This window comes from Phyllostomus hastatus, unplaced genomic scaffold, assembly GCF_019186645.2.
Source record: "Phyllostomus hastatus isolate PE091 unplaced genomic scaffold, TTU_PhHast_1.1 phas_contig_283, whole genome shotgun sequence".
Lineage (NCBI taxonomy): Eukaryota > Metazoa > Chordata > Mammalia > Chiroptera > Phyllostomidae > Phyllostomus > Phyllostomus hastatus.
In genome coordinates, this window is record NW_025333833.1 from 11,269,068 (window position 1) to 11,283,601 (window position 14,534).

General features: G+C 47.2%; 1 protein-coding gene across 1 annotated transcript in view; it reads left to right on the forward strand.

Moving 5' to 3' along the window:
- The window catches only part of LAMC1 (laminin subunit gamma 1), a 108,893-nt gene that overhangs the window by 72,806 nt on the left and 21,553 nt on the right, over nt 1-14,534 (forward strand). The window contains exons 3-13 of the mRNA XM_045838421.1: nt 826-956; nt 2,957-3,123; nt 5,844-6,032; nt 6,829-6,946; nt 7,329-7,427; nt 7,524-7,660; nt 8,269-8,391; nt 8,479-8,668; nt 8,978-9,090; nt 11,528-11,749; nt 11,859-12,047. Of these exons, the coding sequence (XP_045694377.1) occupies nt 826-956; nt 2,957-3,123; nt 5,844-6,032; nt 6,829-6,946; nt 7,329-7,427; nt 7,524-7,660; nt 8,269-8,391; nt 8,479-8,668; nt 8,978-9,090; nt 11,528-11,749; nt 11,859-12,047 (1,678 nt within the window). The remainder of the gene's footprint in view (nt 1-825; nt 957-2,956; nt 3,124-5,843; nt 6,033-6,828; nt 6,947-7,328; nt 7,428-7,523; nt 7,661-8,268; nt 8,392-8,478; nt 8,669-8,977; nt 9,091-11,527; nt 11,750-11,858; nt 12,048-14,534) is intronic.

The window sequence follows — 14,534 nt, forward strand, 5'->3', positions numbered from 1 at the left end:
GGGTGGCCAGGGACGGCCCACAGAGAAGTGGCGTTGTGGGGAGGACCAAGACAAGACCGACCCTGATTGGTCCAGGCCACCGTGATGTCTCTCCCAGATCTGTGATGTCTCTCCCAGACCTGTCCTAGTGGATTGGGTTTGGAGAGATGGTACCAAATGGGCCGGAGGGGACAACAACCAGTATGTCTTATATGAATGCGGCATCACCCAAGCTCTGTGCTTGCATCTCTGACTGGGTCTGGGGTGTGGATACAGGCTGGGGAGAAAGGGCACGTGTATCAAGCAGCTGGTGTATGCCAGGCTTTTAGAGGTATATTTATTTCCTTCTTTTTTTTAAAAGATTTTATTTATTTTATTATTATTATTTTTGTTTTTTAGAGAGGGAAGGGAGGGAGATGGAGAGAGAGAAACATCAATGTGCGGTTGCTGGGGGTCACGGCCTGTAACCCAGGCATGTACCCTGGCTGGGAATCGAACCTGTGACACTTTGGTTCACAGCCCGCGCTCAATCCACTGAGCTATGCCAGCCAGGGCTAAGTATATTTCATTTAAGCCTCACAACAGCCTTTGAAGAGTCTGGTTTTATTCCTGCATTGGGGGGCTCGGAGTGGTAAAGTAACAACAAAGATCAAAAAAAGGAAGAGTCAAGAAAGAAAAAAATATTGAGAAATTAAAGGAACCGTTGAAGATTACAATAGGTGTGATATTAGAAGAGGACATGAGTTAAATGCCACATTAACTATTTAGAAACCATTGTCGCATTCATGCCTCTTGTCTTCAGCCCCATCACCTGTTTTTTCTGTTTTTGTTTTTGTTTCCTCCCAGGAATGGGTAACAGCCACTGACATCAGGGTGACTCTCAATCGCCTGAACACTTTTGGAGATGAAGTGTTTAATGACCCCAAAGTTCTCAAGTCTTACTATTATGCAATCTCCGATTTTGCCGTAGGTGGTAGGTAAGTTATCTGTTAACAACCTGGAAAGTGATTGGGGCTTTGGTTGAGAAGTGCATGTAGCAACTGTTTACAGTTATATTAATGATGTTGTTAGAACTCATTATCATGGAAACAACGTACATCATTAGGTATTCTAAAACCTTTCTCAAATCAGCACACTTAGTGAATTCTCATTGACAGTTTAAGTACAAAGTTCTGTAATAGGCACTACGAAGCTGCCAAGGAAGTATAAGACTGACATGCACCTAACCGAGAAGAACTTGACCTTCTAGGATCCTATAAATGACTGGGCAGGCAATGCATGAACATGCAAAAAATTAAACACTAGTGTAGTCCTGTGTTTTAGATGACAAGATGCCATATGCCCGAGAACCCCACAGCACTGGCAGGCTAGAGAAGCAGGTGGGCTGTCAGCTGGGTCTGGAGGGATAGGTAGGATTTGGGTGAGGAGGATGAGGTGGGGAGGATGTCTGGGTCGGGTACAGGAGGGTGGGCATGTCAGGAACAAAAGTTCAGAGTTTAGGAGAGTGTGAACCTACATGACTTAAGGAAGAGCCCTTACATGAACTTGTAGAGTTGTGAACCAGAGAGGGAGTTTGGTAGCCAGAGACCTTCCACAGCAGGAGAGAATCTGGGACTTGCATCCCCTGCATTAAACTATGAGGCCTCAAGGGTGGAAACATCATTTTTGGACACAGTGTTCCTGGTGTGGACTGATGCTCAAAGTTATTGGAAGCTGCCACCATGAGAAGTGATATAGTTTTTTTGCAGTTGAGCTGTGATGTCGAAACAGGATTAGAAAGGTTAGTGTGGGCATGTATGGAAGAGTAGAGTGTATGTGGGAGAATTTCTACTCTCGCTCTGATGCCGTGCAAGCGAGGAGTAGGTGACCTCAGGGCGGTAACAGTAGAATGGAGAGGGACATTTAGATGCAATGTATCGTGAAGGAGGAGTCACCAGGATGTGGTCAAGGGTGACTGCAAGGGTTAGTGAGCAGGAGAACAGTGGTTCCATCACCAGAGGAGCTGAAGAAGATGAGCCGATTTGGGGAGGTCATGAGTTTGGCTGTAAACATGTGAAGTTTAGACGCAGACATCTAAATCCGTGCAGCAGCCCAGGAGCGTGGAGGAAGCACAGAGCCGAAGATGTAAACCTGTGACTCATCCCGGTCGTGCTGTAGACGTCTCGGAAGTGTCCGGGTGTGTTTCTAAGTGGTAGCTGGAGCTCTGGAACCAACTGCCGTCTTCAAGGAAGCAAGGGAGGGAAACGCCAGCATGCCAGAGCACACTCTAGTCACTCATGGGGATTTCCACGAGTCCTTCGTTTACGGTTTCGCCTGCAACGAGGGGATCCTTCAAGGATCCTTACCCCAGACAACCCGTGGGACTAGCAGGCTGCCAGAGATCCACCCGGTAGTGAGGAATCCAGCGGCTCTTGGCTGCCTTCAGAGCGGAACACTTTAAAATCATCGTGGCAGATAATCGCTGACCTAATTATTTACCTGTTATGTGCCCACGCAACCCTGGGCACATAAATAAAGCACATTCTTGATCCTCCCGGTAACCCTATGAAATACACATCATCATCATCCATACTTGACAGGTAAGTTGCAGGGCGGGGCTCGAAAACCGGGCCGCCTGGCTTCTGAATCCAGGTTCTTCTTCACCAGTATGCTTGGCTGCTGCTTGACACACACGTCTGACCTCAGGAAGCGATTCTGCGGATGTCCTCAGACATTGTTAGGGGCTGTCTTCTCATGTCTGATTTATGCCCTGTCCCCCATTAAATAGAGCTGCCTTTTTGTTTCCCTGTTTAATTTGTCCTCACACCCGGAAGCTCAAGCAGCCCTTACTTAATCTTGCTCAGTTCCTTGGTTCCCAGTTTCGAATCTCAAGCACATGCAGAGGTGCTTGTGAGTTCCCCGGGTGCATCCTTTTCCTGCATCCATTTCTGGGGCTTTGGAGCAGTTTCCTATTTTTGAGCGTGCCCTTCCTCCGCAGGTGCAAATGTAACGGGCACGCCAGCGAGTGTGTGAAGAACGAGTTTGACAAGCTGGTGTGCAGTTGCAAACATAACACGTACGGGGTGGACTGTGAGAAGTGCCTGCCTTTCTTCAACGACCGGCCGTGGAGGCGGGCGACTGCTGAGAGCGCCAGCGAGTGCCTGCGTGAGTGCCCGTGGCGTCTGTCCGCTCGGTCACCGTGCGAACTTCCCCGGGTGGAAGAGGGGACGGGTGCCTTCCACCTCTGTCCCCTTGAAGGGAACACTCTGAAAGGCAGTGCTTCCTCTGTGATTTGAAGATGCAGGATAAGCAACCGCGTGCATGCCAGGGGCACGTCAGAGACGAGGCAGTTGGCTGTAAACATAAACTGTGCTGGTCGCGTATTTCCTTCCTGAACACACACCAGGGTGGGCGCTCATCGGCAAGGCCTGGCACTTCGCTTAGATCCAAATACTGGGCCATTGCAGCCTGCTCTCACATAATGGTTTTTCTAGTTTTTTTTCTTTGTTGCCCTTTAAAATATTCATCTTCCTGTGATGCTCACTGACTCCAGAGCCAAGGCCATTGATGAACACGTGTCAGCTGCAGTGAGTTCTAGGCTGACACTACCATTCAGAAGCTTGTTTGTCAAAATAATTATTTTTTCCTGAATCTCACTGAAGAGCACGATGGGGAGAATTTTCTTACTCCTGTCATGCAGAGGTGGGTGGCTTTGGGCAGAAAAGGAGAGACTAGTATTCCCAGGAAAGGGTGAGCTGGAAAAGATAACATGTTGTTTATTCCTTCCGTGTCTTTGTTTATTACGAACAGATAGAGGAAGGAGTCTCAGGAGAAAGAAACTGAAAACATGTGATTATGACTTGCCAAGGTCTTAAGAACTTTGAGAACAGCTGTAATTTTCTGACGTCCTTACAAATACCCCTTATCACATTCTCTTGGGAATGGAGGGAATTAGCAAGAAGACACTCTGAACTTGCAGGAGTTGTTGGCAGAAACCTTGAGAAAGAATTGATATCTTGACTTAGGACTATTTCCATGAGCTGCCTAGAGCAGATTTTCTTATTCATCTTTTCTTTCCTTTAACTAATCCCAGATTTGCAGATTAATTTTATAGCCTCCTCCAGCATTCCTAAGCAGTTGCTTGAGCTGCTTTAATTCTTTTACTGACCCGTAATATCCAGTGTTGGAAGCTGCATGGCAGAGGCTGGCAAAAGAAAGAAGGAAATATTCCTAAGATGTGCCATCTAAATAAATGTACACATGTGCTTGGAGAGTTTTCTCTTTAACGACCTGGCCCTATGTAGAGGCTGTCCAGGAACGTTGTGGGAACACCGGATGCACTCTGTCACCAGCTTACCACTAGCGAATGAGCTGAGTGTGGCAGCTAACGGACTTGGATGAGGAATGCAGTCGGTCTGCTTTCCTCTCTGTCCCTTCGGCACTGGGACCCCTCAGAGAGGGAAGTTCCTGGAGGCTGTGACAGGACTCTGGTGTTTTCCAGGGTCTCAAGCTATGGAAGAGAAAAGGACAGCTGCCTTCTGTCCTCCCAGCTGCTGCTGAGGGAGCCGCAGCCTGTGCTGTAGCTGTGGGTTAGAACAGTGGGGACCAGGCATTTTCTGGCTCGTGGTCTCCGAGCACCAGACTCTTTCAGTGGGGGTGGCTGGGCGATGGCAGGACAATCTGGGGAGAATCGAGGGCAAAGAAGTAGCGACTGAAGGAGGGAAAGGGAGCTATCAAAAGTTACTTAACACAGCTCTAAGTTTGGCACCAGTGATTCAAGTTTGCACAACATTTTAAGGGCCATACCATAAAAGAAGTGATTGTAAATGATGGAAGAAAAGAAAAAGAAAACATGTATATTCAGATATTCTAAAACAACAACTTCCTGATCTCTCTGAAATCAAGTAAAGCTTTATTTTTAATTAGTGCTCAAGATACCACCTGCACTTGGGGCCGAATCAGTAATTCTGAGAACATCATCTGAATATAAATATAATAGAGAATTTCTGTGACTGCAGCTACTTGGGCTTCAAATACGGCTGTGCCCTGTAGGGGGCACCGTTAGTTACATCACAGATGACTTGGTCAGCACTGTGGCTGGCTCGCCCGTGGGTGCACGGACCTGCTGGACCCCCTTTAATCTGCCCACGTCTGCACAGGCGCTGATGTTGACGCACGTGCCTCAGGTTAGCCCAGTCTGGAGGTGCAAGTCATCTCTCATTTGAAAGTTATGATCTTACTGTATTTGAATCATCCGAGGCCTGAAACGTTAAGGTAAATTGAAGCCTGCCTACACACTGGCACCTTGTTCTCGGAGTTGAGATAAGGATGAAGGATAAAGATTCAGAAAAACGGTGATTGGACTTGGCTTTTACTTGCGTGTGAACAATGGCCGGGAGATGCCTTTTACGATAGCGCTGTTTTTGATAAGGATGAACATTTCCTAGTTTGCTAATAACCTGGCTCTATAAATCCCTTATTGACGTATTGTTTTTCTTTTCTTTCTTCCTTTTTTTAATGAACAGTGCATCTGGTAGCCAACATAGAGACAGGGGAGAAGGGAGAGGGAAAGAGAGGAAGACAAATATCAGTTGGTTGCTTCTCATAAGTGCCCTGACGGGGGACTGAACCCACAGCCTTACGCATGTGCTCCCTGACCAGGAATCGAACCAGCAACCTTTTGCTCTGTGGGATGATGCCCAACCAACCGAACTACACCAGTCAGGGCTCTGGTGGTCTTTCTTATTCCAACACCACCTGTCACAGAGATGTGGGAAATGATGGTATGGGTTTTTTTTGTTTTGTTTTGTTTTGTTTTGAGTCTTGTAAAAACACTATTTGCATAGGGACCCGGGTCTCACTTAACTCGTGTGTTTGCCTGACAGCCTGTAACTGCAATGGCCGAGCGCAGGAATGCTACTTTGACCCTGAACTCTACCGCTCCACCGGCCATGGTGGCCACTGCACCAACTGCCAGGATAACACCGATGGCCCCAACTGCGAGAGGTGCCGGGAGAATTTCTTCCGCCTTGGGAGCACGGACGCCTGCTCTCCGTGCCACTGCAGCCCAGTCGGTGAGTGGCGGGCGGCGGCGGCCTGATGGGGTGGGAGACCTGGGCGCGGGGGAAGCATTCCCTTTACTATTACCTCCTAGGCAGTTGTGCAGGTTCAGCGTGGAAATGTGGACATTACTGTAATATGTAAATGATTCAGGATCTGCCTGTTCCCCCACCTCCCTCCACTCTCCTGAACCACGTTGTGGGACTTGCAGATGATTTTCTGGTGTGTATAAAACTGGGGTTGGCCTGAGTAGTGGTTTGGAAATAATTAGCAGCCAGATCCTAGAGAACTATTTGAATTTGACTGTAAAATGTTAGCTGATTCGTGAGTTCTTCCTTGTTAATGACTTTGTTTAGTCTGAAATCCTTAGTGTGCTGAACTTTTTTAGGTTAGTGTATATTCCTAGCTGTCATGTGCTCTTAGTCCATTCTGTTCTCTCAGGAGTTTGACCTTTGTTTCTGTTGTTCGTGCTGGTACAAACTTAAACTCTGGACACGACCCTCAAGGAGCCCGTGCTTTCTCCCAGAGGAGGGACAGGCCTTGTATGTCTAGTTTTCCACTGGGTGCGGAGTGACCTGTTAGCGTTCTGAGCGTCGGTCAGTAGGGCATGCATCTGGGAAGGTAGAATGAGATGGCTTCAGAAGGTCTGGTTTGGAGAGAGTTCTGATTTAAAATTGGATCTTTGTTCTCAGTTACCATCAGGAGATTACACGTTGGTTTTCTGGCATTGTCTTTAGTTACCGATTGCCTTGCTTTGACAAAGTAATGTTGCTTATCCACCTGGTGGCTGACGTGCCTTTCCAATTGCAGGTTCCCTCAGCACGCAGTGTGACAGCTACGGCCGCTGCAGCTGTAAGCCAGGAGTGATGGGCGACAAGTGTGACCGCTGCCAGCCTGGATTCCATTCTCTCACTGAGGCAGGATGCAGGTGAGACTCTGTCAAAACCAAAACAAGGGGGCAGACTCTGAAGGTGGTTCCCTTCGTCATGATAGGTCTCGTGGCGTATACCTGCAGCAATATGAACGTTTGTTCCCGAAATAATTGTCAGTAAAATTCAGGGCTCCTGGCTGTAACGATGATTCCGGGTTGTTTGTACAGAGATGAAGCAGAGTTTTACTATCTAAATGTGATGGGCATCCTTGACTGAAACCAAGTCTAAACCCAAAAATGACATTAATACTTGTTTTGCCGTGTTACGTTTTTCCTTTAAAAAAAAGTATTAACACATAAAGCCAAAGGTGGACTGTAAGAGTGTCGTTTCTTCCCCCTGCCCCTTCTCGCATTGTTCCATCCATTCTCCGTCCGTCAGGCGGTGCGCATGCGACCCTGCTGGCAGCACGGACGAGTGTAACGTTGAAACAGGAAGGTGTGTGTGCAAAGACAACGTCGAAGGCTTCAACTGTGAGAGGTAGCTCCTTCTTTTTCGCGCTGTATTATGTCTTCTCTGTTACCGTATTTCAAGTACCAAAAAAATAACTCCTGATGGTGTCTTAATCGTTTTCAGATGCAAACCTGGATTTTTTAATCTGGAATCATCGAATCCCAGGGGGTGCACACCCTGCTTTTGCTTCGGGCATTCTTCTGTCTGCACGAACGCTGTCGGCTACAGCGTCCACTCCATAAGCTCCACCTTTCAGATCGGTAATGGAGACCTTGCGTCCCCTAGAAGTGTGTGACTAGACTTAGGGTATTTAAGAAAAAAGTCAGTAACTCTTCGAGGGTTTTCTGAGGGTGGCAACACTTCATGTTTTCTAATGAGCATGATTTTTCTTATTTGGCTTTTTTGCTTCTCTGGTTTTTTGGCTTGTTTTTTATCATCCTACGTAATTTCTTTTTGTGGTTAGTAATTATTTTTTAACTTCTTAATGTTTCAACTACAGTTGGCAGGCAATATCATACTCGTTTCAGATGTGCAGCACAGTGGTTGGACCTCAGTAAATCTAGTGCCCTTCTGTTATCACATGTAGTTACTACAGTATTATAGTATTATTGACCATATTCCCTATGCTGTACTTTATGAAGACGTACATATGGTTTTTAATTCACCATAGTTAAATGTTACCTAAAGTAAAGCAAAAGATAGACTGGAAGGTATAGTGTGTATAGGTGCTGTTGCAGGATTCATTTATTCAGAAGCTTTCATTGGTGTCCTTCTCTGTACTCTTTCTGTATTTCTGTGGAGCACAGAGGAGGCGCATCCAGGGTGTTTCCCCTGTAATGGTGCTTGCGTTTCCTTCCTCTGCTTGCAGATGAGGATGGGTGGCGTGTACAGGAAAGGGACGGCTCTGAAGCGTCCCTGGACTGGTCCTCCGAGAGGCAAGACATCGCCGTCATCTCAGACAGCTACTTCCCTAGGTACTTCATTGCTCCTGGTAAGTGAGGCCGGCAAGCAGGGTGGCAGGGGTGCGCTCCTCCAGAGTCTCATTCTTACGTTCCTGCCCCGTGTGTCTGCGTTCCAGCCAAGTTCTTGGGCAAGCAGGTGTTCAGTTACGGACAGAACCTCTCCTTCTCCTTTCGAGTGGACAGGCGAGACACTCGCCTCTCTGCGGAAGACCTGGTGCTCGAGGGGGCTGGCCTGAGAGTGTCCGTGCCCTTGATCGCGCAGGGCAACTCCTACCCCAGCGAGACCACTGTGAAATACGTCTTCCGGTAAGACCTCATCACTGTACAGTCTGACTTGGCCAGAATTATAGCAGTGGTTTCTTTATCTGAGCTTATCAGGCCTCAAGGTGAATGTTGAAGAAGAACTTCAGGGTTCTGAGGGGGTCTTTGTAAAAGGGAGCCTTCCCCTTGCTCGCCTGTACCCCTGCCAACTGCACTGTCAAACTGGCAGACTGGTGTCTGACTCGCCCAGATTGTGGGAGCATTGCGTGGTTGGTGGCCTAAATGAATAAGAAGTGCTTTTGGACCCCAGAGTTGTCCTTACAGAAGTTAATGTGGCCTCTTCTTTCTTTCCAGGCTCCATGAAGCAGCAGATTACCCTTGGAGGCCTACTCTTACTCCTTTCGAATTTCAGAAGCTCCTTAACAACTTGACCTCCATCAAGATCCGTGGGACGTATAGTGAAAGAAGTAAGTCATGACATGATTGAGGAGAGCTGTTTAACAAGATGATTGGGTAGAAGGAGTCATAATACGCAAAAGGGAATCTCTCAAGTCCTAATACTATAATACTGATCCTGAAGAGTGGTATAAACCACCTCCTTGTACATGAATTATGTATAAAAAAAGTATTTTTTAACAACTTCTAAGAACCTGGAGAAAACTTGTTAAGATTAGGAAATACTGTTGTTTTATAATGGATAAGGATGTTGCAATTGATTATACTATATGTAAATAGATTGTCTAAAATTTCTGAATATAATTTTACCGACTCTCATGTCTTCACCTTTATTTTTATTTATTGCTCTGTAATTGTCAAGCCTCTTCATCATCAGCTAAATTATGAAAAATTATAAATTACTGGATAAACATTTATTATAACTTTAGGTAAACAAAGCTGTCTTAAGTATGCCTTTAACACTTTTTTCCTGTAAATTTTTGATTGTAATGAAGAAAGGCAGGACTGGGAAAGTGGGCTCAGAGGGGCATTGGGGGTGGCCTCAGCAGCAGGATGTGTTGGTTCCTTTTTTAATCGAGGTGTAATTGACAACATTATATGAGTTTCAGGTGTACAACATAATGATTCAATATTTGTATGTATTGTGAAATAATGGCCGCAATAAGTATAGCTAAACTCCATCACCACACATAGTTACAGAATTTTCCCCTCGTGATGAGAACTTTCAACAGTTACTCTTTCAGCAGCTTCCAAATATGCGGTATTGACCGTAGTTGCTGCGTTGTGCCTCACATCCCCACAGCGGATTTATTTTATATCTGGAAGTTTGTAAACCACCAATCTCTGTTCTCTGTAGCTATGAGTTAAATGTTTTTGTTTTTTTTGTCTTCTTTTTAAAGATTCCGTGTATAAGTGAGATCTTACGGTTTCTGCTTGCTCTGTCTGAATTATTTCATTTAGCATCTTGCCCTCAAGGCCTCGGATGCGCCGGTTTTTGAGATGCCTGCATGACCCCCCAGATGAACACGTCTCATAAGCACAGTGATTGGGAATACGGATCTGGGGCTTAGGACTGGAGATCTAGAATTAAAAGATTGTCAATATATGGGCAGTAGTTTTTAAACTTGGAAACTTGGAAGAGAGAAGAGAACATGCAATTCTGGAAACATAGTTATTTAAGGACCATGCCCTGAGCCTCAAGAGAGAAAAAGAATTTTAAGGAGGAGAAACAATTAACAAGTTTAAGGAGATAATCCCATTGGGTTTTGGATTGGGTGACCAAGGAACCGCTGGTTAGGGGTTTTTTTTGTTTGTTTAAGAAGCGTTGAAACTGCAGTGCTTCGATAAGTAATTTGAAGGTCAAGAAGTAAAGACTATTCCTTTAAGAAGTTTGGCCACAAGGGTAAGGAAGGAGATGGATTACTTAGGGACAAGATGGAAGGAGGAATGCTTTTAGGATGGGGGGACTTAAACATGTGCAGCGTTGGAAGAACGTCAGCCAATGGAAATGTATCTCATGATCTAATTGTTGGAAAAAACCATGAACATATTAAAAGTTACCTGAGTTCAAGGCAGTAATAGGAGAGATGTCTTTCAGCCTCAGGTTATTGAGTTCTAAGAGTTATATAAGCAGCAAATGGTACGTGGTAACACAGGGAAGTACACCTGAAAGATTGGCCGCCGGAGACAGGCATGGGACGGAAATGAGGGGGAAGTGTGGTGACGTGGTCCAGGCCAGCCTCCTCCGTGGTGCGCTCCTGCTGTGGGGTTGGTGGGACCGTTGGTCTAAGGCAGCATGAGGCTGCTTCTGTTGTTATTTTTTTCTGCAGGTGGGAAAGCATTGTGATACACGACGACTATAATTGCTTTGGAAGGATTGCATACTCTCTGAAGTAGCCCTGAGTATTAGAACTTGTTTGCTTGTTTTTGCTGTTTAATGCAGGGTGAAAAAAATATAATTGAGTGGTACTTGTTGACAGGAGCTCTGCCTGCTTTCTTGTCCTTGAACTCGACAGTCAGTGTCGGCTTCTGTCACAAAAGAGCAAAAACACGACTTCGTGACTACAGACTTAAACTCTTCTTGTTTTCTGTGTTCTTGCTCTTGTATCTCCTCTTGCCCCAGATTATGGTCCAGGTGATGCTTTTCATGGTTAATATTGGTGATTGGGAGAAGGGTAAAATCCACCAGCCTTGGGGGAGTGTGTGTGTGTGTGTGTGTGTGTGTGTAAAAACCTAAGTTTGCTATACTATTATTCCAGACATAGCACCAGCTACCACATGATTGTTCTAAATGCTGTTTTCTGCTTATCTTCTCCAGTAAATGCACGTACTAAAGGTTGACTGTCTCTGGAATTTTGGGTCTTGTTGCTCTTTAATGTCACTGACTTTTCACGAGTCTTTGGAAAACAGAAGCCAGTTCAGGGATTCTCTTTCCCACCCGACACGCAGGTGCTGGGTATTTGGACGATGTCGCCCTGGCAAGTGCTCGCCCTGGACCTGGGGTCCCTGCCACCTGGGTGGAGACCTGCACCTGCCCTGTGGGGTACGGAGGGCAGTTTTGTGAGTCATGCCTCCCGGGCTACAGAAGAGAAACTCCGAGCCTCGGGCCGTACAGCCCGTGTGTGCTTTGTACCTGCAACGGACACAGCGAGACCTGCGACCCTGAGACCGGTAAGCGGATGCTCTCCGAGGGCTGCTAGGCCTGAGCGCTCGTTAGCAGGTGGGTGGGGAATGCTCATTGCCTTACTGGCCCGTTGTCTCACGCCCGCTCTCCACGCAGGGGTTTGTCACTGCAGAGACAACACAGCCGGCCCCCACTGTGAGAAGTGCAGCGACGGGTACTACGGAGACTCAACCGCGGGCACCTCCGCCGACTGCCAGCCCTGTCCGTGCCCTGGGGGCTCCAGCTGTGCTGTGGTCCCTAAGACTCAGGAGGTGGTGTGCACCAACTGCCCCACGGGCACCACCGGTGAGTCCGCTCCTGCCGTCGGCCTGCAGGGTCCCGTCCCCCAAAAACACCTTGGGGAGAAGGGCTTTAGGGTGTCCACATTTTTGTTTGTTTGTTTGGCTTAATGATTGTGATTTTCCTAGTAGGCCAAGTATTACAGAACACAGGTTTATTATAGATTTACAAAATGCATATCAGGTACTGTTAATAGCTAACATATTTAGGGCCAGGGACTTCCCTGCTTCCTGAATCCTCATGACCCTGTGGGGTGGGTTCTGCTCCCACCCCCACTTTCCAGCTGAGAAAGCTGAGGCACAGAGACCTGAAGTCACGCGGCCAAGCCAGCAGGCCAGTCGTGGGAGCAGCGAGCATTTCAGCCCAGGCATCACCCCTGGGTCACGGCAGTGCGCGCCCCCTCATGAGACGAGAGCCCAAACTTGGTTTTTAGTTTTGTGGGACTGTCATCCTGGGCGTCTTGATGTAAGGTGGTAATGAAAACATTTGTTTGCATTCTTTCTCAAAATAGTTCTTCCAGAGTATCAGAGCCTGTCACATATAGTTGGGAAAATGTGTTGTTTTTTTTTTGTAGCTTTGGATAGGCCAGTGTTTTCATTCTCTGGGTTTCTTTCTTTTTGATAAGAACACAGAACTAGATCTTTCCCAGCTACTCCCGCCTGCGCCCCCGGGCTGGCTGACCCAGGAGAGGGAGGTTCACTGGTGTGGTTTCACTTCTTCCGTGGACTCCAGCCTCCACTGCTGGGGAGCTTCTGGCCGCGCTTCTGATACAGCCTTTGACTCCATCACAAACCTTTTGTTCCAGAGATGTTGCTACAGAGCATAAAAATCAGTGGAAAAACAAAACAAAACAAAACACTGAGCTAGTAGTCTGTGTCTCTTGTGTTCCATCAAAACATTCTCTGTTCATTGGGCAGCATCCAAACACGCCGTCATCCTCACACCGACCCCTCCCGAGCACGGGGCGCTGCAACACAGAGACTCGACCATTTGCTTAAGATCGTTGAGAAAATAAGGGGAGGACATTCATCTAGAATTGCATATTTTTTACTCTTTCTGACCCTATTTTTTGTTTTAAATGGGGCCCCGACAGAGTCTTGCACAGACAGACTTCTCCGGCCTTGTTCCCCACCACCCACTCACACGCAGCTCCAGCCCTCCGGGGCTTCCTGTCATCCCGCAGACGGCCGGACCCTGTGGCCTGCCATGTGCTGTTCTCCTTCAGAGCGTCTTCCCCACGCTCTCCATCCCAACCTCCCTTTCCTCGGCCAACTCCTGCTGCTTCTGTGGGGCTGGGCTGAGACATCACTCTCCCAGGAAGGCTTTCCCCTGGACGCCCCCTGCGCGCCCACCCCACGTCCTTCGGGCCCTCTAAATGGCTGCCACGGCAGCTAGTGAGCACCCGCTGGCAACAGCTCCTCTTCGAAGGGCTTCGTCCCACGCTGGATGGTAGCTCCCCTCACTCACGTTGTTATTTCGCTCGACAGATGGCAGTTGCAGAATGAAACGGTTAAGCATAGTGGGGTCATTCTCACCTCTGTACAAAGTAATACCAGTGGTGGATTGAGACTGTTTGGGATGCTTACTGGAGAGATGGAGTATAATGTAGGAGACCGTGGGAAATGTTGTCAACCCGCTGGTCACTAATGAGATGTTTCTCACACAAAGCCTGTGAAATGTATTTGTTTTATTAGTTACCACCTGGCTTGAAGGGAATGACCTATAGCAGTTCTTGAGGCTGTTAATTAGGGCGTAGATGTCCATAAAATAGCACACTGTAAAAAATACTCTGATTATTCTCCTACCATGCTTTATATTTTTCATAGCAATCTTTAACCATTTGGTATTTTTATATTTATTTATTTATTGTCCGTCTTCCCCTTCTACTCTTCCACTCCCCACTGACGCTCCCTGAGAGCAGAGACCTTCAACTGTTTTACACACTTGTGATTCCCTAACACTCAGAATAGTGTTCTGCATACGTGTTTGTTCAATGAATACAAATATTTATTGACTGAATGAATAGAGATTGCAGAGACAAGGTAAGATTTCTTCATTTAGAAGACTTAAAGAATGTAAACAACTTGATAGTCACTGGGATCTTAAAACATCGTTTGCATTGACATTTAATCTTTAAAACCTCTGAGGTAAATTAATGACAACAATCGTTTTTCAACCAGTTTTTGAGTGCGTGGTGTCGGGAATATAGAAACGAGGAAGGGATGGTCCCGACTCCTCAGGGGCTAAGAGAGCGTGGAGGGAAGCAGGGATCACTGAGTACAGTGCGGTGAGTTCAGATGGAGGGGTGCACACAGCGTGCAGAAGGGGCAGGAAGACGCACACCCCTCCCACTGAAGGGTGAGAGGGCACGGAAAACCAAGGCCCAAAGGCATATAACCTGCACAAGGTTGTACAGGTCGTACAGCCAGGACCTGAGCCCGCACCCCAGACGGGACGGCGGGAGGGTGAACCAGCTGTAGCTGCCAGGGGGTG